The 21,698-nt window shown below is 42.8% G+C and overlaps 3 protein-coding genes across 5 annotated transcripts; 1 reads left to right on the top strand and 2 right to left on the bottom strand.

The window, feature by feature from the left end:
- Window positions 1-287: 287 nt before the first annotated feature.
- Window positions 288-12,818, bottom strand: tmem67 (transmembrane protein 67). The gene is made up of 28 exons (XM_079504013.1): window positions 12,581-12,818; window positions 12,053-12,141; window positions 11,796-11,886; window positions 11,608-11,707; window positions 11,015-11,081; window positions 10,829-10,903; window positions 10,684-10,740; window positions 10,341-10,501; window positions 9,980-10,088; window positions 9,608-9,694; window positions 9,123-9,188; window positions 8,823-8,976; window positions 8,483-8,603; window positions 8,262-8,367; window positions 8,126-8,182; window positions 7,937-8,035; window positions 7,163-7,261; window positions 6,727-6,813; window positions 6,377-6,476; window positions 4,993-5,132; window positions 4,495-4,635; window positions 4,304-4,384; window positions 3,982-4,098; window positions 2,835-2,951; window positions 2,536-2,643; window positions 2,314-2,416; window positions 1,796-1,938; window positions 288-583 (listed from the first exon to the last, which is right to left on the bottom strand). The coding sequence occupies exons 1-28, from the start codon at window positions 12,777-12,779 to the stop codon at window positions 503-505; spliced, it is 2,955 nt and encodes a 984-aa protein (XP_079360139.1). The 5' UTR covers window positions 12,780-12,818; the 3' UTR covers window positions 288-502.
- A 68-nt stretch (window positions 12,819-12,886) lies between these two features.
- On the top strand, window positions 12,887-15,223 carry rbm12ba (RNA binding motif protein 12Ba). Its single transcript, XM_079504018.1, has 2 exons — window positions 12,887-13,077; window positions 13,200-15,223. The coding sequence occupies exon 2, from the start codon at window positions 13,223-13,225 to the stop codon at window positions 15,044-15,046; it is 1,824 nt and encodes a 607-aa protein (XP_079360144.1). The 5' UTR covers window positions 12,887-13,077; window positions 13,200-13,222; the 3' UTR covers window positions 15,047-15,223.
- A 147-nt stretch (window positions 15,224-15,370) lies between these two features.
- On the bottom strand, window positions 15,371-20,310 carry LOC306925284 (uncharacterized protein). 3 transcript variants are annotated; one of them, XM_079504019.1, is made up of 9 exons: window positions 19,702-20,310; window positions 19,449-19,600; window positions 19,140-19,265; window positions 18,344-18,389; window positions 16,791-16,847; window positions 16,305-16,687; window positions 16,109-16,213; window positions 15,793-15,910; window positions 15,371-15,681 (listed from the first exon to the last, which is right to left on the bottom strand). In XM_079504019.1, exons 1-9 carry the CDS (start codon window positions 20,228-20,230, stop codon window positions 15,638-15,640), a joined length of 1,560 nt encoding a protein of 519 aa, XP_079360145.1. In that variant the 5' UTR covers window positions 20,231-20,310; the 3' UTR covers window positions 15,371-15,637. The 3 variants fall into 3 exon arrangements, with proteins under 3 accessions (XP_079360145.1, XP_079360147.1, XP_079360146.1); XM_079504021.1 differs by lacking the exon at window positions 16,109-16,213; XM_079504020.1 differs by lacking the exon at window positions 16,791-16,847.
- Window positions 20,311-21,698: the final 1,388 nt, after the last annotated feature.

Raw genomic sequence — 21,698 nt, 5'->3', positions numbered from 1 at the left:
CGTGCACTCTGTCCGGAATCTGTCAAGTTCAAGTTTACCTATAGTTAGGTTCTAATCTTTGAAAATGTCATCTTTTCAACCATTTGTATTTTTAACAAGGCGTGTCTGCTTCAAAGTCATTGAAGGGCAAGGGCACATAATGGAATTTAAAGTGTTGGTCTGTTGGAATTACAATTACAAGTGCTGAAATCAAAGTCCTGGACCAAAATGCAGGATTATGTGGTTGTATTGCTATGATTGTTACAAATCTAAATTATTAGCATGAAAAACACGACAGTAGACATATGCAATATTAAAACGCATAGCTTTAATCAATCCCCATACAATCAAGATCTGTACAAAACATTGAATATTTACATCAGTAAAAGTTTTGAAAAACAACTTTTGATTAAAAAAAAATAAGTACAAAATGCGTAAACAAAGCTGAAAAAGCTGTAAACAATAAGCATGTTCTACACAAACCTCTAAGCAACATTGGCATTATCAGTTAAAGAGCAGGGAACTATATGAGAAACCTCTCATCCACCAGTGTCTTGTTTGCCAGGTTTCTTCTCCCAAGAGCATTGCGGATCAAGCGAAATACCTGGAATTATTGAATGAGATTAGATTTTTTATTTTATTTACAATTTCCCACTTAATGAATCTAAGCAAAATCCTCCATTTGACTAAGTCACCCCTGCCAAACAATAAAGAATGTTCAGACCAGTCGAGTGCTTCAGTTTGTTTTATTTGGGTAGTCATCTGAAGTGCCCAGGTATTATATCTTTTGACACTATTTACATTATTTGAACTAATTGCTGGCTTTGCCCTCCTGAGTCCAATCTGAAGTGGAATACCACTGCTTCAGTGTTAGCCTACTGTACACGTGTGTACAGTATCTTGTCTGTGTGATAACGGTCGAATGGGGTGGTGTCACTGGGGATAGGCAAACCTTGATAGTGGAGAGGTTGGGGGTCGGAGGGGAAGGAACATATGTGTATTTCGACAAGACAAAGAGCTCATTGGGAAGCATGAATGTGCCCCCGAGGCTTTTACAAAACCCTCCTATTGACAGAAATGTCTTCCCTGGAGGGCACGGGGGAAGAATATTAGAATCTGCCGTACTTCCGCATATGCCATCTCTGCCCCTTTAATGCACCAACACACCCATTACAGATTACTTAAGGATATTATCAGGAACGTGTTGCTTAGAAACGTAGCAACATGGCTCTCTTCTCAGGAATTAATGGTGGGTCAGTTTCCAAAAAAACTGAAAAACAAAAAAACACCCTAGCGGTACAAATGTGGTCATGCGGGAGACTCAGGTTCGATTCCCTGGTACAATATGAAAGGTAAAGATTGCAGCAAACATTGAGCATTTTACTGTGTATGACAGTGCTTCTCAAAGTAGGATCCGGGAAACCCCAGTGGTCCTTGAGGGGGTTCCAGGGGGTCCCCAGGTAAATGATTGATAGTTAATATAGTAGTTAATATACCGTAGCACCACAATCATTATCACCAAGTGGTTAGTGATATCACTAATCACTTTATCCATTTATGTTAGGTATTCAAAAATAGCACATCTACAAGCTCACTTCGTGCCATGCTGCGAGCTTGTACATCTGCAAAAAACTAATACAAAAAAAGAATATCGAAAATGTTTGGAAGATTTAGAATCATTTTGAATTTATTTTCTCTTGTGCTGGTCCCTGGCACAAACCCCTTTCAGATGGGGGTCCGTGGCCAAATACATATCAGTTTGGGGGTCCTTGACATGAAACGGTTTGAGAATGACTGGCATAGATAGAGTACTGACCGTTTGTTGGACATATGTGAGCACAGCAGCCAGGACAAAGCTCTGAGAGCCAAGGTCCACCACACAGAAGAACAAGGTGTCAAAGACCAGGAGCGTGGCCTCGTTCCCGTAGAACAGAACGTCACTGAAGGAGTGAGACTCATCTAGGGTGAGAAGGAACACAAACAGAAGGATTTTACACAAAAACACGAATACACACATGGGCAATTACACACCCACATACTCAGAATATTGTTATTGTTGTGCAGAAATCTCTACATAATCTTTTTATACTTTTTTAAATAAACGATTGGCCTATTTTACACCCTGTGCAAAAGCAGTGAAAAATTGCTGTGCTTATAGATCTACTATTTTGAAAATGAGAAATACAACCCGCCCAAAATTGAGACGCTTGGTTGAAAGTGGTTATGTCTTGTTTGTTGATTTTACAAATATTTAACCAATATTAACGAGAGCTTCTGACCAAATAACACAAGTTCCTTTTCCCATGATATACTGTATAAGCCATAGACCAGTACCGTTATAGAAGATACTTTTGTCATTGGGCTCAAGGAACTCCATTCCTATGACCCTCTCAAGCATCAGCTTGTCCTTTACTATGTAGTCCATGTCCTTGTGAGCCTGAAGGAAACACCACCGCACAGGGGAAGAAGAAATGTAAATACTGCAGTAACTCCGTTTTCAGTCAAATGCTGTGCTGATTTCAGTGTGTGTGTGTGTGTGTGTGTGCATGTACTAACATGGTCTATAACGGATCCTAAAAAGCGGTTCATTGTATTGTAGGCTCTGGTACTCTGCTCAAAGGGGTTAGCCGAGGATGCGTCCACCAACCGCGATGGTCCATGACGCTGCACAACAGAATGGGCTTATTAAATACAATTAATTACAGGTTGTCTTGTATAAATACAAGAAAGTTGTAACGACCAACATTGGTGAACGGTTGAATTCTGTGACTCTAGACTCCCATTTGCTGTCCAGAGCTAAATCCGCCAGAATCGCAGAACAGTCAATTTAGTTGTAATTAGTGATAAGCACGCACCCTACTGAGTGGTTCTCGTATTCGGTCAAACTGCAGTCGGAGGCGGTTGGTGATGGCGATCTGAAATGTCTGGATGTCGGTGTTCGGAAGTAACCCTCTCTGACCGCAGAGGGACTCCTTGGGACAGAGAAAGAGGCAGATATTATGGTTGGAAATACTATAGGGCCAGAGCGTAGGGAGGAGTTTAGCTCAGAATGGGTTATTCTGGTTGCCATTTTCCTGCCTACCAGTAGGCTAGTAGGCTATAGTAGTAGGCTGCTAGGCTACAATTTCCAGCCTCACTGTGGAGACATATACCATTGTAGATATCAAATAATTAAATAAACACTGTATGGTTTGGGTGTCAGATGACAAATAACATAAACGTGATACCCTAACTTGTCCATTCCACCGCGGGCCGTCAGAATTATGCTTCCATTGTACCCTTGCAGTGCGTTGACTGTCGGAGATATCAAATATTTAATACACGCTGTATGGTTTCTTTGATTTGGGTGTCAGCTGACAAAATAACATAACCTTCAGCAATATTCGAAATCGAAACACATGTATGCTCTTCTCTACCTGTCCTCAAATGAGCATGACAGTGTAATCAAAATAATAATGGTCAGATCGCATACAGACAAATCCGCGCCCCTGTTCTCCTGTTGGTACAACAGAACACTGCTATTTATTTATTTACTGCGGAGAGAACACATGTTTGGCTGATCACTCGTCACTCTCGTGGTGTTTTCCCCCCCTGTGGATATGTCCACATGTATTCTCGTCAAGTAAGATGTAAACATTGAGAACTGTTTCGAGGTGAGGGGAGGCGGCTATCAGATCAGAACACCCGAACATTTTCTAACGGCGAATAATAATAATACCACCGTCGATCCAGAGCCATAGAGTAGAAGAGTTGTGACAAGTCAAAGATAGGAGAGATGGAAGATGGTGTACTGCAGTGACAGTATACACACCAGCGTCACTGACAAGCAAACCTACGAACTACAGACTGGCAGCCAAGTAGCCTAGCATCCTACTAGCCTACATGTAGGCAGGAAGATGGAACCCAAATAAGCCAAAATCCTCCCGAACGTGTCACTACGCTCTCCCCTATAGAATGACATTGTAACTAATATTCGAGCATGCAGTCTGTCATTGTCCGTACAGCCTCTCTTTTTAGGTTGATGTTCATTTCTTCCATGTTAGTATCAGCGTGGCCATGTACGGAGCGCCCATGGATGTAGTATCCAAAACACCGATGGGACAGCAACAGCACCGAGATCTAAAAACACATAAGCAAACGCTTTCAGCACAAACAACAAAACCTCTACAAACAGATGTAGTAACATCACAGTTGCCGGTTATACTTATACTTATACTTATCCTAACATAACATTTTCAAGCAAACAATGCGATACATTTTCAAGCAAACAATGCTCATTGCATATAAATTGAAACTTATAAATTAGGTTTGAAGTGCTACTTACATTACTGATGGAGCAGAGGTCCACAAACTGACGGATCTTGTCTTCCACAAAGCGCTCATGGATCACAGTGAAGAATATCACCTTTATAGACAAATGTAAATAAAGGTATATGTCAAATACAAGATCCCGGTAAATTCACATGTCCTGCCATTTCTTGGTGGAGGTGGGGGTCAAGAGGCAGTCAAGTTTACCTGCAGGAGTCCGATGCACAGCCATAGTGTAGCTGCCAGACCATAGCGTAGTATCAGGCTGTAGGGAGGGATGTACGCCTGAGAAGGGCGCTCCAACGTTGACCAGGGGTCCCTCAGGGCCAGATTGGAGAAACCCACCACCTAGACCATGCAGGGCAAGTGGCAACATGTTAGCACATAAACAGGCCAGACAGAAATACAAAAGAGTCTGCATGGATGAAAATAAAATGAAAAGTGTGTGAAATGAGGGGCGCTTTTATCAATATATCATCTCATGAACAACTGAATTTATGTGATTGGTTAGGCGATTGGCTAGTCTACATATGACGTAAATCTTCCCTTCATTGTCAATGGCATTTAATGTTTGTGACTGTTGCCACAAATTTACGTCATATTTGAGGCACATATGACCTAATTTCTCCTTTCATTGTCAATGGCAAATATGAGACGTGTGGGGACAAAAGCTGTATATAGCTAAAACTAGTGTCTAAGATGTACCTCAAGTAGGAAAAGTACAGCCAAGATCTGGAAGGTTGGGCTGATCTTGCGGATGGTTTGGATCTCATTCCACTCGTTGGCCACAAAGTAGGTCCTCCAGATACTGACAGGAGATGGGTCACGTTTTGGCTCCCCAGTGGCTAATAGATAGGATAGAATACATCTTTATTGGTCCCTCGAGTGAAAGTCAGTTGCTTATAGCAGCACAGCAGTAGAAAACACAGAATAGATACAGGTACGAGTAGAACAATACAAACACAGGTCTCCACCAGGTCAGGTCAGGTTATGGCCTCCTGGTGGCGCTATAATAGGCCAATGTGAAAAGGGTGCCATTTGTTCTTACACCATTGATGGAAATTGGATGATTTGAGGCATTTTGTTCCAAAGATGTGTTTTGCAAAAATCCACCTGTTGGTGGCGCTATAACAGGCCAATGTGAAAAGGGTGGGATATATTCCTCAGCCTAGTAGGTAAGTATGTGAAAGATTTCACGTAAATTGCACGCTACGTTCATGATTTGAGGCTTTTTGCCAATCCTGCAAAGCAAACTTTGAAAGCCAATATTAGCCAATTAGGATGGAATATGAAATATCGGACAGATCCATCTTGAACACATGACTATAGATTTTTGGACAGAATCTGGTGGAGTAATATAAAAAAAATTAGAGGCACATTAGAGATTAGCTGTTCACAGACGGATGGACAGACACAGAGTGCAAAACATACTCTCTCCCCATGCCTTCGGCCTGGTGGAGACAATGAGTAAACAAGTAGTAACATACAGGTAGTAGTTATGTACAAAAATAATATAACAAGATAAGAATAGCACTGCTAGAGACAGAACTGGACATTTACTTTTTCCTATGAAATACCATTATTCCATCCCAGAGACACAAATCATATCCTCTGAAAGCAAGAGCCATTCAGTTCAGTAAATATGATCTAAATGTCCTTTCCTGCCTTGATCTCCTTACCACCCCCCCCCCCCTTTTTCTTTGTTTTCTTGGATAACACTATGATAAATAACACTATGGGAACTAATAACACGATGGGAACTATGCACAAAAACGAATTGCACCTACTTTTTTACTTAAGATTTTTTAATAAAGATGATTCAGATTCTGCCCTACAAAGCCAAAATGCCGTAACTACGTTTTTGGACACATTTACTTACCGTATTTGTGTATCCCAAAGGTCATATTAGCCTACGTGATTTTGGGGGATAAACAATTACCTTAAGAACAACAGAATAGTGTAATAGCACCAATATGCCAATATCTCATTTGGCTGACCAGTTGGAAACACTTTTAAACCCATCTATCTTTTCTTTTCCATAGTTACTGCACTTTGGCTTTGTAGGGCAATATACTGTAGTATGGTGTACCTTGGATGGTTCTGCTGCCTTTGCTTCGTGGTCTCTCCCAATCAATGAAGAACATGTCAACCGACAACTGTAGGACCAGCTTGTGGAGAAGCTGTATTGTCTGGACACAGATATAAAAGCATTATTATGGTACCATTTTCACAAGATGGCCATTTGGCTCATACGCGGCCATACTCACCCTCTCCCGAGTATGACGTAACAGCAAAATGGCTGCCATGTTAATATGATCAATAACGAATTTTCCATCACACACCCTACAGCTAGCTGAGCTTCGAGAAACCCTTCCCAAGTTCCCACCCTCACATCTCACCTATGCAATACCAATGTATTTGTTAAGACGGTAGACTCACCTTGAGAGCGAAGGCACAGCCAATGTAAGTCACAAATCGCTCCTCCTGAGCAGGTAATGGTAGCAGCACAGATACAAAATGCTGGGCCTAAAAACAGATACACAAAAATAAATCATAATGGAAACAGCCAATGACATTTACACTGAAACCTATGGGTTCATAACAAACCACTGAGACAAAACAGGGGGAAATAAGATTGCGGAAAAGGTAAAGCAGAAACAGACTTGCCTCCAATGACTGAGAGAGCATGGCAGAGAGAAAAATAAAAATGAAGTCAAGTCAGAATAAACCACAAACCAAAAATAATCACTCTTTGCTGTAGAAGTGCAGAAGAAGAAGAAGATGAGCATAGGTAAAACGTTGTGGAAAGTAGGTAGGGACAGGTACATTAAAAGTCTCTTTCTGAATTAAAGAAGTTACAGTTGAACAATCTAACCTTGTAGAATATAAGCATGTAGAGTCCGGTTCCCACAGTGATGACAAAGAATACATTAGCCAGATCACCAGCATAGATCAACAGGAACTTCAACATAGTCTGTGTGGGATGGAAACACAAAGGGAGACAGATTTAAAAAAACAAATTATACTTTGTCATACTGTATAGTGTCGCCTGCAGAAACTAGCAGACTAGAAATGGGTGCTCATGACAGCACATCACTCTGACAGGCAGCCTATTTAGGACTGTGTGGATTGTGGGTTGCAGCCATCACTACCCGAGGAAGCTGTGAGTGAAATAGTGTTTCTACGACATACAGTTACACTTTGGCTCCCCTTATGGAAGCCAATAACTGTGTACCAATTTGGTTAATCATGTTTCTGACATGTGGCACCCTCTAATGGTCTAAGTGAAATTGCAGAGGCCCCTTAATATAATATGGGATTACATTTTGGAGGAGTAGTGTCATGATCAAAGGAATACAGGGGAAATACATTTTGATTATACAACCTATGGTTCAAGATTGGACAAAACATAAAATGGTGCCCTGAGAAGATTTGAAAAATGTGCCTATTAGCAGCGTGCAAACAGTGTTGCGCTAATCAGTGGAGCGGTTTGTGAGATTAGCTCTGGACACACAGATGGGGGGAAACATAATCCAAACATAATCATAATCCCCGGCCATCGGCCTGGTGGTGATAATGAAACACAAATTCATGAATTGAAGATGTCTGAGAACTTGGGTGTTATTAAGGATCGGCTCCGCTACTGTACCTCGATGTCAACCAGAGGCGAGGCGATCCGCCTTTTCCAACTGACGGTCTTCAGCAAGGAGTAGAGCACCGCTACTCCTCCCATCACACCTAGAGCTGTCTGCAAACACACACACACACACACACACTTTTGATCTATCACAAACCAAGAACAACCAAAGCTTCCATTAACAGTGTCCATTCCACTCACATCAGTCTTCATACGAGCCTCATTCTGGTCCATCTCGTAATCTACAGCAAATGACACCTGCAAATACATGAATTTGTATTACCGGTGAGAAGGAACCATTCAGTCAAGATAATGAAATGGAAGGAAACTGGCTTACAGAAATAGTTTGTGTGTTTGGGTTTATGATGAGAACATCTCTGTAGGACACAGACATCAGAGGGGGAAACACCTGTCCCTCCTGGGTTCCTGCAACCAACTGGAACCTACCCAACAAACACATGCCCACAAATATACACATCTTAACATTTCACAGAAATCGACTTGCATTTCATCTTTTTTTGCAATCCTTTTAAATGTGGAGTATGTCACACAACGCACCGTATTTTGATGCTGCTAGCAACACGAATTACTTTTGGCACAGAGCTCAGACTCTTCTCTCTGCCACTCAGTGTGTCAACCAGAAACATACGTCGAGTCAGGTACCAGTTCTTCATGTTCTCTGTGGAGAATATGACGTTTAGATAGAAGATGTGATGTGGTGACACACACACACACACACACACACACACACACACACACACACACACACACACACACACACACACACACACACACACACACACACACACACACACACACACACACACACACACACACACACACACACACACACACACACACACACACACACACACACACACACACACGCAGACATTACCTTGGTTGATTAACCGTCCATTGTACTGTTGATTGAGAACCAGAGTGGGGAGGGGAAGAAGTCTCCTGTCCTCCCCTTTACTGAATTCCATGAACACGTCATAGAATAATGGCTCTGGATATGCACGCAGCAGTTCTGCTACCGAAAGATCACACTACACACATGGAAGCATGCATGTGTGCACACACAGACAAAAATGATAAGACACACACACCCATCATTTGTGAGAAAACCATATTATATACTGTATAGAACAAATTGCATTATTGCCTTGCATATAAATTATAAAAGGAGACTCACGCTCTGTTGGTAGGTAGTTCCAAAGGCATAGGCTGCCTTCAGTCTAGTGGCAGTGTCAGGACAGAGCTGGGACAGAGGATGAGGAGGACAGACAGACATGTTTTACAGTAATTCACAGATGCCACAACTACTAATACTTTTTAGTATTGTTTGCATGTACAGGTATATATGTATACTTATAACTTAAATATTATTCTACAACCATACCAATATATACTTTTATGAGAGGAGCGGTCCTAAAGATGGATCATTTACAACTGTATACTTAAGCGGGCTAGCTAAGGGTGAAGGGAGGAAATTGGGATGGTGTTAGGATGGCAACTGGTGAAGCTGGTTTGGAGCTACACCATTGGCCACCCGGAAACACTTGTCACTGTAAGCATTTACATATTTGCATATTACTTACTAGATATGCCATCCATTTAAAAAACATCTATATCTAGATTGACATATTGATATTAATTATGATCTCTTTGACGGTTTACCTGCAGATTACCTCCTCCTATCTTCTCCCATCTAAGGAACTCTCCTCTGGCATTATAAACAGCAGCCAGCAGCTTAATATCTGTGTTCTGACAGACCGGAAAAAATATATTATCAAAGGACATTCTTCATACCATGAGAGATTTTTTTTTAAATAAGTATATATGGTTGATTTAGTCTTCAATCAACCATATATACTGTATGTAAAATGTTTTGCAGATTAATTTATGGAATAGAGCATTAGGTTTTCCTCATGCATATTGAGATGCTGTGTGTGATTCCAGAGTGTGGCACGGCTGTGTGTGTGTGTGTGTGTGTGTGTGTGTGTGTGTGTGTGTGATAGTCATGGATATGTGAATGTGATCACGACTAACCTTGCCACTTCCTTTGAAACTGAATCCAACTGGTAACGGATCAGTCTGAAGCACTCGAACGGCCAGTCCAGGTTGATCTCCATAGTAAATCCATGGCAGATTGGCTCTCCTAAAAACACAAAGGTGATTCAGTATGACTAAATCTGGATAAATAAATAAGTTGGGACAACTAATCGATATTAATTATTTTTCTTTAGTTCTCTAAACATTTTTCCCCTTTTACTTCCCAATGTATATGCAATGCACAGATTCATCTAAATTGCTAATCACAACACTCAAATAAAAAGTAGTTTGGAAATGAAACATAGTTAGTCAATGAACAAAAGGTCTGGGGCAGGCTTGGTCTTAAGGCCCTCATTACCAATAAGAGATGTCCTGTGTAGAGCCCAAAGCAGCAGTAGATCTGAAGACGGTGTTAAAAAGACCACATGCAGCAGCATCATTGGTCACACTAGTGAAGGAGTGCATGTTCATTACACACATGTTCCCCAAAGCTTGGCATGCTGTCAGGTTGGAGAAGACCTGTGAACACAGAACTATTTGTTATATACAGTTAACCCATTCAGGCCTGACGTCGAAATAAATAAAAAAAGTTTTCTAAATCATGACAATTTTCTGAAAGATTTGAGGCACATTTTACCAAAAGGGGTTCCCGCTCAAAATGGGTTAAAACATTTGCAGAAATAGAGAAAGGTGGTACTTACAAGGCAGGCTGCAGCTGAAGAGTACAAGTTTTTGAGGAACCATGCTGACTGCACAGTCTACAGGAGAAATATAACACAGCATCAAAGTATTGTAAAAAGGCTGAGGAACACAAAAGTAGTGAGGGAAAGGTGAAGGGAAACTCACCAACTCAGCAAAGCTGACAGTAGGGTTTACATTAGAGGGAATTTTCACTTCACTGTGAAAACACAATCCTCCAGCCTGAGAAAATACATATCAAAGATTCACAACACACATTTTGCACAGGCAGTTGTTAAATGATATATGATATTGACTCACTTATTCTGTGTGAGAGGCAGAGGCTGAACTCACCAGGATATTACGGCCACACACACAGGAAGAGGTGGTGTTAATGAAGGAAGCCTGACATCTCTCACACCTGAAAGGGTGTTTCAGAAAATTGATTCAACAGAGGCTGACACAAAAAGCATATCAGAGTTAGAACTGCCACCAGCCAGTGCTGTAGTCTAGTTTTTTTCAGAGGGCATACCATATTTATTCCATCATGCACGGCATGTGCACATGCTCATGCACATGCCTGATTTTCTGCAGTTTGTAATAGTAATCACCATGTGACTTCACTATACTTTGGAGCTGCTTTGAGTGTTGGCCACTTGGATGTGAGGTTACTGTGCCCAGTGGTGGTTTAGACCGTGGTGTCCAGCGTATCAGGTACACTAATAATTGTGTTTACAGAGGGTGTATCTTCAAAATGGTCGGTTTGAATATACTGTGTATATATAGCGTATATTCGTAGACTACACCAGTGCCACCAGCCATTTATCAAATAAACCAAAATAACTCAGTAACCACATTCAGAGGATTGTGTATTATTATATGACTGAGTGATTATAGACATGTCATGGCTCAGACCTTAGGCATTACGGCTTTATCAATGTTGTTACCTGTCTCCGTTGATGTTTGGGACTGAGAAAGCAGGGTCACTACCATTACACAGCTCACACTTGGCCTCATCTAAATAGTTTCCTTGAACACCTCTCTCCACTGAAAAGAAAGAAAAGAAAACATTAATATCATGTATTGCAAACTTAATATTGATTAGTGGACAGTTTTCATCAGCACAGTGACTCACCCAAAACAGTCCCTTGAGGACACTTGCACATCCCAGCATCACTCACACTTTCAGGACAGCGAATACACGCAAACCCATCCTCTGTTACTGCCTAGACAACGGATCAGATACTTAGGACAGATACATTGATTGAAATATTTATTAACCTTGTTCAATTCATCAAAATTGATGAATGACGCGAACTACAGCGCGCTGACATGGACTGTCACTGTGTTTTGTGAAATAAATTAAGACAATATTAAAGGTAAACAACATACAGGCTTGGTGGTGGGGCATTGCAGACAAGTAATGGATGCTCCATCAGTGGTAATAACTCTGTATCCAGTTTGGCATTCACAGCCCAGTCCTATGGAGGAATGTACACTGGTTAACAGTAGGATGACTTGTGATTTCCTTAAATTACTCCACGATTTATAATGTTATACTTTATATTAGCTACATCTCTAAAGCTGTCACAAACCACTACATTAAAGTAGTTATTTAATCATATGCAAACGAATCATCTAGGCTAGCTAGGTAGCTCTGATCCATAGCTCTAATGCCTAATGAAGGCATTAGAGCTATGGACGGACCAGAGCTAGGCTAGATGATTAGTTAGTAGATGATCTGGCCTAAATGTAAAGTGACATTTTCCACTAACAGTTGAGTGAGTTCGGCGTTTAGAAAAACGTTTTCAGAACGGTGCTGCATCATGCTGCATGCATGCATGCATGTTTACTCGCGAATCGCGCCGTGTTGCGGACGGGGGCACGGGTTGTAATAGAGTAGACACGGTAGTGACTTGCCTGTTGTACTCCTCCGCTGATTTGGGCCGCAGTTTTCACATGACAGACTGGAGATGTCAAAGAACTGTTCCACGCTACAGTCTGAAGGTCTTTGTAAAGAAACAATAACATGTTGGCCGCGGAGTGGGCGCAATTCTATCGTAACAAACAACATTAGAGCCAGTCTACAGATTTGAACAAGTAGCGTCTCCGTCGCCATGGTAAACACAACAACAGACTTCCTGTTATTTACCCATAATTCATTCCTTCTAGCCCCACACATGCGTCACTTCCTCCATGCGCTGCTATATTTCCGCGCCAAAGCAGCAGCGCGCGCTGTAGTTCTGTTTTGTTTGTTCGTGCAGTCGGATCGCATGCGGAGGTCCGAGGATATCATTCACATCATAGAGCCAAACGTCAAACGAGTTGAAACGACACGCGGCGTCTCGCTATTGTACAACGACTAACCTGCACATGGTTATCGTAAGGACATTTAGATTAGTTGTGGTTCCATTGTGGTGAGTTATTAATCGCATATTTTTTTTACACCCCCCTCCGTGGGCTGGGCCTCGCATGGGATGCCGATGGGTTGTGCAGTATATTTTGATTTAATAGCACTGTTTGTTTTCTCTACTTTCAGATCTTTTCTGTTATGTGGAAAAAATGACCAATATTATACTGCGGTTACAAGGCCTGGACGTGAAGGCCAGGAGTGAAGACATACGGACATTCTTTGAGGGACTCAACATCGCCAGAGTATGTATTGTAGGCGGAATTTTGGGAGAAGCGTTCATTGTATTCACCTCTGAGAGGAATGGGCAGCTTGCCCTGCGTCGCTCTGGTACTTGTATCAAAGGCTCTAAAGTCACTCTGTACACAAGTAGCATTGCCGAGTTGGAACACAAGATGAAGTCAAAGTTGGAGAAGAAAACTCGGCGCCCACAGCATTCTGCCAAGAGGCCCCGACCAACTTCTACTCCTGAAGATCCACCACCCCAAAATTCACATCGATATGATGCAGAAGTTGTGGCTTCATCTGAGATCTACTCTGCCATGCAAGGGCAGCTCTCTACCAATGAGGCAGCTAACTTTAGTCCCAACTCTGAGCGTAAAGCTGTACTTGATGAGTTTTGGACACCAGAGGAAGTTATCGGTTCAAGACCAGGCTATGCCAGTGTGTATAGGACACAAGAAGAAGTTCTCAGTTCAAGACCAGACTACGCCATTGAGTATAGGACACAAGAGGAAGTTCTCGGTTCAAGACCAGACTATGCCAGTGAGTATAGGACACAAGAGGAAGTTCTCAGTTCAAGACCAGACTACGCCAGTGAGTATAGGACACCAGAGGAAGTTCTCAGTTCAAGACCAGACCATGCCAGTGAGTATAGGACACCAGAGGAAGTTCTCAGTTCAAGACCAGGCTATGCCAGGCTATTTGGATTACCAGCATGTGTTACAAAAGAAGATGTCTGCAGTTTCTTCAAAGGGCTGCAGGTTCAGGAGGTAATAGTGAATGTGAAGTTGGGCCTTAGACGTGGCTGCCTTGTGAAGTTTGCAGGCTTCCAGGATGGACATGATGCGCTGGCCTTCAATCAACAGCACCTTGGCTCCTTCTGTGTGGAAGTCCGTGGCGCATCTGAGAAAATGTGGAACGGTGCTGTAGAGGATTGTGAGAAGCTCTCTAATAATTCTGACGAAATGTGTGAACCGCCAGTGCCCACAGGAACAGAAAATGAACCCCACAGAAGACGAATCTGTGGTCGTATGAACCCCAAACGAGATCCCCTACAAAAAACACATGGGCAAAGAACAGCACATACGGTGAATTCCAAGAAACGCTTTGCAGACCGCCTACCTTTACAGTCACAAAAGTCTAGATCTGACCATGCTTCCACAAGTAACAGATCCCAAACTATGGAGTACTGCATCATGGTCAGTAAACTACCGACAAACATGATAAAAACAGATGTGAAAGAGTTGTTTCAATGCAACAACCTTGCAAACAACAAAATATGGCATCTGCTTGACAGAACTGGCCAGAGGACGGACACATTGTTTATTTTATTTGACGATGCTGCCGATTATGAGTATGCATTGAATCTCAGTGGCTGCCATGTATCTTCTCAGGCCATTAAGGTCTCTGCAATCACCAGAAAGGACATGGAGGCCATGTTGAACAGTGCGAGTTTGGAGAAACAAACATGCGTATATGTGAGAAACATGCCAGCAAATGTGGATAAGAATCAAATAAGAGATTTTTTCCATGGATATACACTAAAGATGGACAATATATTTGTATTGCATGACAGAAACGGCAATGGTATTGGGGAGGCTGTACTTCAGTTTAAATCGGAGAAGCATGCAACATTGGCTAAGAGCCTGCATGGTCGGGTCTTTCTCGGGACAAAGGTTCTCCTGAGTAGCATAACTCTGAAGCAGATGCAAGACATTTTGGTCAAAAACCCCTTCACAAAGAGACAGAAATAAACTGTGGCAGTGTAATAGGATGCGATTGACCGCAGTGCACACTGCTTCATCAGTAACAGCTTGTGCAGTAACAGCTAGTGCATTTAACCAAAACAAATGCTTACATTTCTGGGACATTGCATCTTGATATACATACTTCTTAGGCTCCATGGCAGTGTTTTGTATCTCAAAACAGATGCGGTACCTTATCGTAATAAACCATTCATCATTTTTGTTTGGAGGACTATCAATGCTGCAGTCAGAATATGTGTGCAGATGCTTAAGCAGCAGTTAAATATAGATAGCCAAGTCACTCACTACTCATTTTGCACTCACTGTATAAAAAACTTTTATTTTCTTTGTATTTTAATAAAATAAATATTGGGAAAAAGGTTTGATACACTTTCAAATTATTTGAATCGGGAAGTGTGCATCACATCTTTAACAGATGGCTCTAACTACAAATGTTCTTTGTATGTCCAAAGTACACACATGTAAAAAACGGGAAGTAAGAAAGACAACATGTCACAAGTACTGTACATGTCAGAACTGAATATATGAATTATAATCATGTTAACATTGTTTTTATTCTTGTGGCAAACATCTGATGAGTCAGTTGTAGAACCTTGATGGGCCATCCGAGTACCTTGATGAACCTGTAAAGACCATAAAGAAAAGTTAAATGTGACATTCCTACCATATACTGTATGCTTGGTTAAGGTAACATTGTAAACCTGCAGACTTCACAAAGACGATGCTTTACATACCTGAGAGGCCTCCTGAGTAGTGATCTCCAGCACCGGGCATTCTGGAGGGAGGTGATGAGTAGCCCAGGGAACTCACCGATGAGTTGTTCAACCTGCTGCTCATACTAGGAAGTTGAACCTGCAACAAAGAAAAAGCATTGACAATTTAGTAGACATTTTCACAGTCCATTCAGCTTTTGTTCTTCAGAGTCCTTAGTCAAAATGTAAAAAGGTTAAGTATTAAAATGCGGGTGGTTGTTGTGTTGAACCGTGATGTTCTTGACACGGTTCTTGGTATATCTGCAGAAGTGTCTTCTGCATTAGAAATGTTTCATACCGTGGATACACTCCTCAGCCTGTAATCGATCAGCACATCCGTTAACTTCTGTATCAGCTCTTGCACAATTTTGGCATCGCTCTCATTCTCTATTCGGAAGGTATTCTGGACACATTCCACACAATCAACAATTATATATATATTCATGAATCACAATGTACACTGAAGCCATCTTTATGGCATTTATAACACCCACCAGGAAATTGAGCAAGGTTGACTGGAGGCTGCTCGAGTCTGGATCAAGTCTGGATCCCATCAAGCCTGGCCGATCTGTTGGCCCATCCAACAAACTACTCCCCATTTGGCTGCCTCTGAACTCATCCGGAAAACGCCTTCCTGGGCCATCAACCTGCCGACCACTCATCCCAAAGTCATCTCTCCTGCCATTATGTCCAAAACCATCTCCACCCCCATGGTGATGGCCCATCATGCCGTCTGGAAACTGTCTTGGACCCATATCGAGTTCTGTGGAATCTGGTCTGGATGCATAGCCAACAAAACCTGGTTCTTGACGCCCACCCATTTTAAAGTTGGGCACTGGGCCTTCTTGTGGAGGAAACTCTCCAGGAAACCTGTCCCCTGTAAGAGTTTAATATATTTTACTCATGCAATGTGGGAGAAAGGCTAAATTTACATATCACATGACATGAGGAACATGCTTAACAATTAATAAATTACAGACCTAGTCTTGGTCCATTCCCTTGACCCATTGGGGGCATCGTCTTAGGAATAACAGACTCTAAAATAATGAAAGACCAGAGAGACCTTCACAATAAAAAACACTTAAAGGACCATGTGGGTGTTTGTTTTGTATATTTTAGCCCATTGACAACAAATCAGGTATTATGGCACCATCACAGTTTCAGAATTTTCTTCGGGTACAGGCTTTAGTTTCTTGGTCCGACTGTCAGACCAACACCCTACCCAAAACCCTAACCACACGCGGGAGGCAATGCATGTCGGGAGTGACAGGTGATTTCCGCATTTCGGACCTTTCGTGTGTCGGATCTGCGTGTGCAGTGCTGTGTACCCCCATTTGCAGCCTTGAAATTCTGGTTGCACACGGGGGGATAAACATCAAAGTGCTTTACAATGTATGTATATCTCTCTCTCTCTGACACTCTCTCTCACACACACACACACACACACACACACACAAAGAGTTCAGTGTCTTGCTCATGACACTACTGTAGAGCGTGCAATACTTGGGCCAGCTGGGATCAATCCAGGAACAATCCAATTCATAGATGACCGATGCATTAAAGGAAAATGCTAGCCATTAGCCATACTAATATCATTACATTGCTTCCCTGGAGCAATGAATGTTTTACAAACAAAATTAAAATATACATTACTTTACCCATTTAATAATTACATTTTGTGGTTATGCAATTCTATTTGTATTGTCTGCCGAGCTGTGCCGACCTAGCTTCGCATAGCTAGCCTTCATCTGCCTTTGCAGTGCATATAGAGCGCCTGACGTCACTCGCTCATCCCCTGGTTCACAGAAGTTTTTCTCTATGGCATCGTAATGCAGCAGTAACATAACACAAGCGTTTTCTCGTCAGTTGATTCTTCATATCCATGAGTGAAACGGCTGCCGCCAGGATGATTTGTTTATTTTTCAAACAGTTCTTATGAGGCGATCTAAAACCCCCCTATGGGGATTACAATGCAAATAAAATGTACATGAACCCGTGAATTTAGCGTCCTCTACCGATATTGACGTCAGACTTCGGTGCTTGGGTCTATTGCCCCAGGCAGATTAAGTCTGGCCCCTCTCAATTGTGGGAGGACTTCACGGCCGAAGCAACCAGGGCCCAGTATGCAAATATGGGGCGGAACATTGCGGGGCCAATATCTGTGATATTAGTATCGCTATACGAGGCTAATACCGACCTCTACAGTTTGGTCTGGACTCTGGAGAGGGTGCTGTAGAGTAACGTGTCTCCTCCGATAAATATGGAGTTAAGTTACCAGCCACTCCATTTCACCAGGAGTGCCCAAATAAAGTGGCCAATGCATGAAGAACATGACATCCTTCCCAGTTCTGAACACATCCGCTGGCACCACAGAGGAATCAAAATGCCCCCACTCAAATGTGAGTGGGGGCATTTACACACACACACACACACACACACACACTTTGGAAAATGGTCAGCACTGAGCTGTAATATTAACTACACATGAATTGTAAAAAACACTGGTATGGTCCCTTGAAAGACAGTAACTTACGGAGTCCTTTAAAGGCAGGGACATCACAGGGCTCTTTGAGGATAACCTAAAATCACAAAACAGGAATCAGGATTGGTTGAAATCATTGTTATACAGTAATGAATGTGTAATCAAAGTATATTTTCTGATCAAGCACCAAGTTTGTGACGTGTCATTTTATCCCAAGAGAATGATCTTGTTGGCCATCCATGTAAACGCAATAACCAGGTTTTTTCCGCCGACCTCACACTGACCGCTAGGTGTGGCACTTCTCGTATTCTTGCATTTGTTTTACTGAGAATAATAACTGAAATAAGTTTAAGGTTAGGCATAGTTCTACTGGGGTAAATTTTAGGAATAGGGTAAGGTTTTGGCACAGTTTTACCGAGGTCAAGGATCGGAATAACTTGGGTTAGGTTTGACCGTTTAAGCATAGTTTACTTTTAGGAATACCAGGCTGTACACCCGGGCGAGTTGGTAAAAGGGCGACCACTCCACTAGTAGAGGTTCATCCCCTCTGCCACCAGTCCATGTGTTCAAGTGTCCCTGATCTAAAAACTTAACAATTAACTGCTCCCTGGTCACTGAATGAATAGCACCTAATAGTTAGGATGGGTAAATGCAGGACAAATTTCATGTACCATTATGTGCAAATGTAAAGTGACAGAAAATACCACAAAAGGAGAGGGGACCATAATAATGTATTGTTGTTACAACAATAATAATCGGATATAAAGCAACATAACATTTGAATGCTGTGCATGTGGCTGCATACAAAATTGCAGTATCCAAGCAAAAGTCTTTGACTGCCACTCACCTCGAGTTGACCCCTTCCCTCAGCCTGCTCAACCTCTGCTGCAATCTCTCTAATGCTCTTCCTAATTTTAGCACTTCTCTCAGCATCTTCCTCTTCACAGGTGATCTTATTTGGGTGTACATGCTTCTGTGAACACAACACCGCAAGGAACTGTTTACTTGTTGACAAACAACCGTATTTTTCTTTACTACAGGGATGGAGGGAGGGATAGAGGGGGTAAAAGTGTGTGATTTTGTTGTCAATTTGTAAAATTCAAAATCTACAAATCCAATGTAAAAAGAAAAACAAATGAGGAAGCGTCACACTCACTATGTATTTGAAGCCATGTCTCCAGCCCTTGATATGGGCCAACATTTCATCATTTTGTAAACGGGACATGGCACGCACCCCACAGAGCTTACACTGGTAGTGTGGTGGGACAGATTCAGTGGGGCTGCGGTTCTCCCGCACGTAGTGAAGTCCTGTTCATACACATTACACAACGAGCATGAGAAAAGTGTCTCACAAATATATCAGTTGGAATACGACAGGTAGCAGGAACTGTGTTCTTATCTAATATTACCAATGATTGGATCAGTGATCCCCTTCAACTGGTTGATCAGAGAAGACATCGTCGTGATGGATGCGCCTTTAGTGAAGACTGGGAGAGCAGAGCTGGGATTATACGCGTGGTTTTCCGTTTGAAGCAGCAAATCCCTGTCCACGTAGTCCATTCCCAGTCCCCAGCTGCGCGCTGGGGAGGTGCACTGTGCGAGCTGGGGAATGGGCTCCGGTGGCCCAGACTCCTGGTCCTTGTTCTTGATGATAGCCAGGGATAGATCCGAGGCGAAGTCTTGCCTTTCGCGAGAGCGAAATAACCGTCGACGGAGGTATCTCGTTTCCGTATCACCGCAGAGGAGGCAGAAAGCACCTCTTTCACGTAGCCCTCTGAGAGCGTGGTTGGGTCCCAGACAGAGGACACATGCGCGGTGTTTGTCTTTTCCCGACATCTTGGCCCCGCACATTTCGCACTCCTTCGGAGGAACGCGAAACTCGTTCCTCGTTCCGACCGCGGTCCTCCTCGCTCGTCGTTTTGCAGATGCGGTGGCCATCGGTCAAGGCTGTAGTGTTCTCTTTACTAGGGGTTCTGTTGTTGGCACAAGTGCTTCCTTATTTACTGTCGTCACGTGAACAGCGGAACATACGTCATCAGGCGATGCCAGGCTGTGATTTTCTTTTGGGGACTACTACTTTTTTGCTGAGCCTGGGAGTCGATGGTCGCTGATCATGGGGCGCTTGTAATACGTTTAGTTTAGGCATCGTTTTTGTGAGCTATAGTACAGTCAATCTATGGAAAAAAGGTCAACCCCAAACAAATTGCAAAACAAAACCAAACTCAGCTGATTTTGTATCATCAATATATCCTGAATAAATAAAATCACACCCGTGTGAAGTGAGTGGTGCAACTCCGTGTGGGGGTCCCCGGAAGTTCCAGACCCACAGGAATGCGCCCAGGGTGCCAGGCACTGCCGGCCCGGTTCTGGCGAGCCGCTCCGCGTCCGAAGCGGTACAGAAATGACAGAGTTACCATGTGGGGGTTCCCGGAACATCCAGACCCCCAGGAACGCGCCCAGGGGCGCGGGCCAGTTGCAGCGAGCTGCCCCGCGTCCGAAACGGTTGAGAAATGACAGAGTTAAGGGCCTTTCAAACGGGAAGCGAGGAACGCAGGCGTTGTTGCCTGGATCAACAAAGGTCCTCCAGGTCTGCTCAAGAGGGCAAGAGGGGCGCAACAACGCAAGCGTAAAAAAAAGCTAAACAGAATCTAGGTCTGGTGAGTCGCGGGTGTGTGCACGTAACGAGCACGCGCGCAACAAATTCAAGGGACCGCACTCACGTAAATACGCTTGCAAAAACGCAGGTCTCATTGAAAATGAACTATAGGCGCGTTTCGCTTCACGTTTGAAAGACCCTTTACCATGTGGGGTAACTGTACTGTAGCTGTCACACCCGAAATCAGATTCATCATATATAGTTAGTGTGTGTGTGTGTGTGTGTGTGTGTGTGTGTGGGTCGGTTTTTAAGTTAGACCACACCAATTCAACTCATTGAGTTGCAATGAGTTGCATTGGTGTGGTCTACCTTAAAAAACGTTTTGTCCCAACCCGACCCTTTGGTGTAGCTTGGGCTTTAGGTTGCACAACACACTTGGTTGTGAAAACCAACCTAACACAATGTTCGTGCTCGGACAGACCCAGCCAGCCAGCCAGCCAGGTACGGACACACAAAGCTCCGTAATGGAGTGTTTGCACCACTCAAAAAGTTGCCTGGAATTGTCTAAGGGGATAATTTTGAAAATGGCCTGTAACGTATGGCCACCATTGACAACCTAGTAGGCATATAAGTCAACATTTTCTAAATTGTATTATGCATGTCAAACTAGCCAACTAGGGGGTTTTCATGATTCTGAATCCATTCCAAGCATTAGTTTAGCAAGAAAAACACTTCTTGGGCTAAATTCGGTGTTAAAATGTGTTATATTGTTTCCCTTTTGTGTTCTCTAAGGTCATGAATGGAGGTGAA

The sequence above is a fragment of the Electrona antarctica genome, assembly GCF_951216825.1.
Source record: "Electrona antarctica genome assembly, chromosome: 6".
In the NCBI taxonomy this organism is placed as follows: Eukaryota; Metazoa; Chordata; class Actinopteri; order Myctophiformes; family Myctophidae; genus Electrona; species Electrona antarctica.
This window is presented reverse-complemented; position numbering and strand designations above follow the sequence as displayed.

Bases quoted from the DNA above. Each gene is read 5' to 3' on its own strand.
- tmem67 (XM_079504013.1), bottom strand. From the start codon at position 12,779: ATGGCGACGGAGACGCTACTTGTTCAAATCTGTAGACTGGCTCTAATG. The intron at 10,502-10,683 runs GTAAGTACCACC...CTGTGTTCACAG, and splicing joins CTTCAGCTGCAGCCTGCCTT to GTCTTCTCCAACCTGACAGC. The intron at 4,099-4,303 runs GTAAGTAGCACT...ATGTGTTTTTAG, and splicing joins ACCTCTGCTCCATCAGTAAT to ATCTCGGTGCTGTTGCTGTC.
- rbm12ba (XM_079504018.1), top strand. From the start codon at position 13,223: ATGACCAATATTATACTGCGGTTACAAGGCCTGGACGTGAAGGCCAGG.
- LOC306925284 (XM_079504019.1), bottom strand. From the start codon at position 20,230: ATGGCCACCGCATCTGCAAAACGACGAGCGAGGAGGACCGCGGTCGGA. The intron at 16,848-18,343 runs GTAAGTTACTGT...TCATTATTTTAG, and splicing joins CCCTGCCTTTAAAGGACTCC to AGTCTGTTATTCCTAAGACG. The intron at 15,682-15,792 runs GTATGTAAAGCA...TGGTCTTTACAG, and splicing joins CTACTCAGGAGGCCTCTCAG to GTTCATCAAGGTACTCGGAT.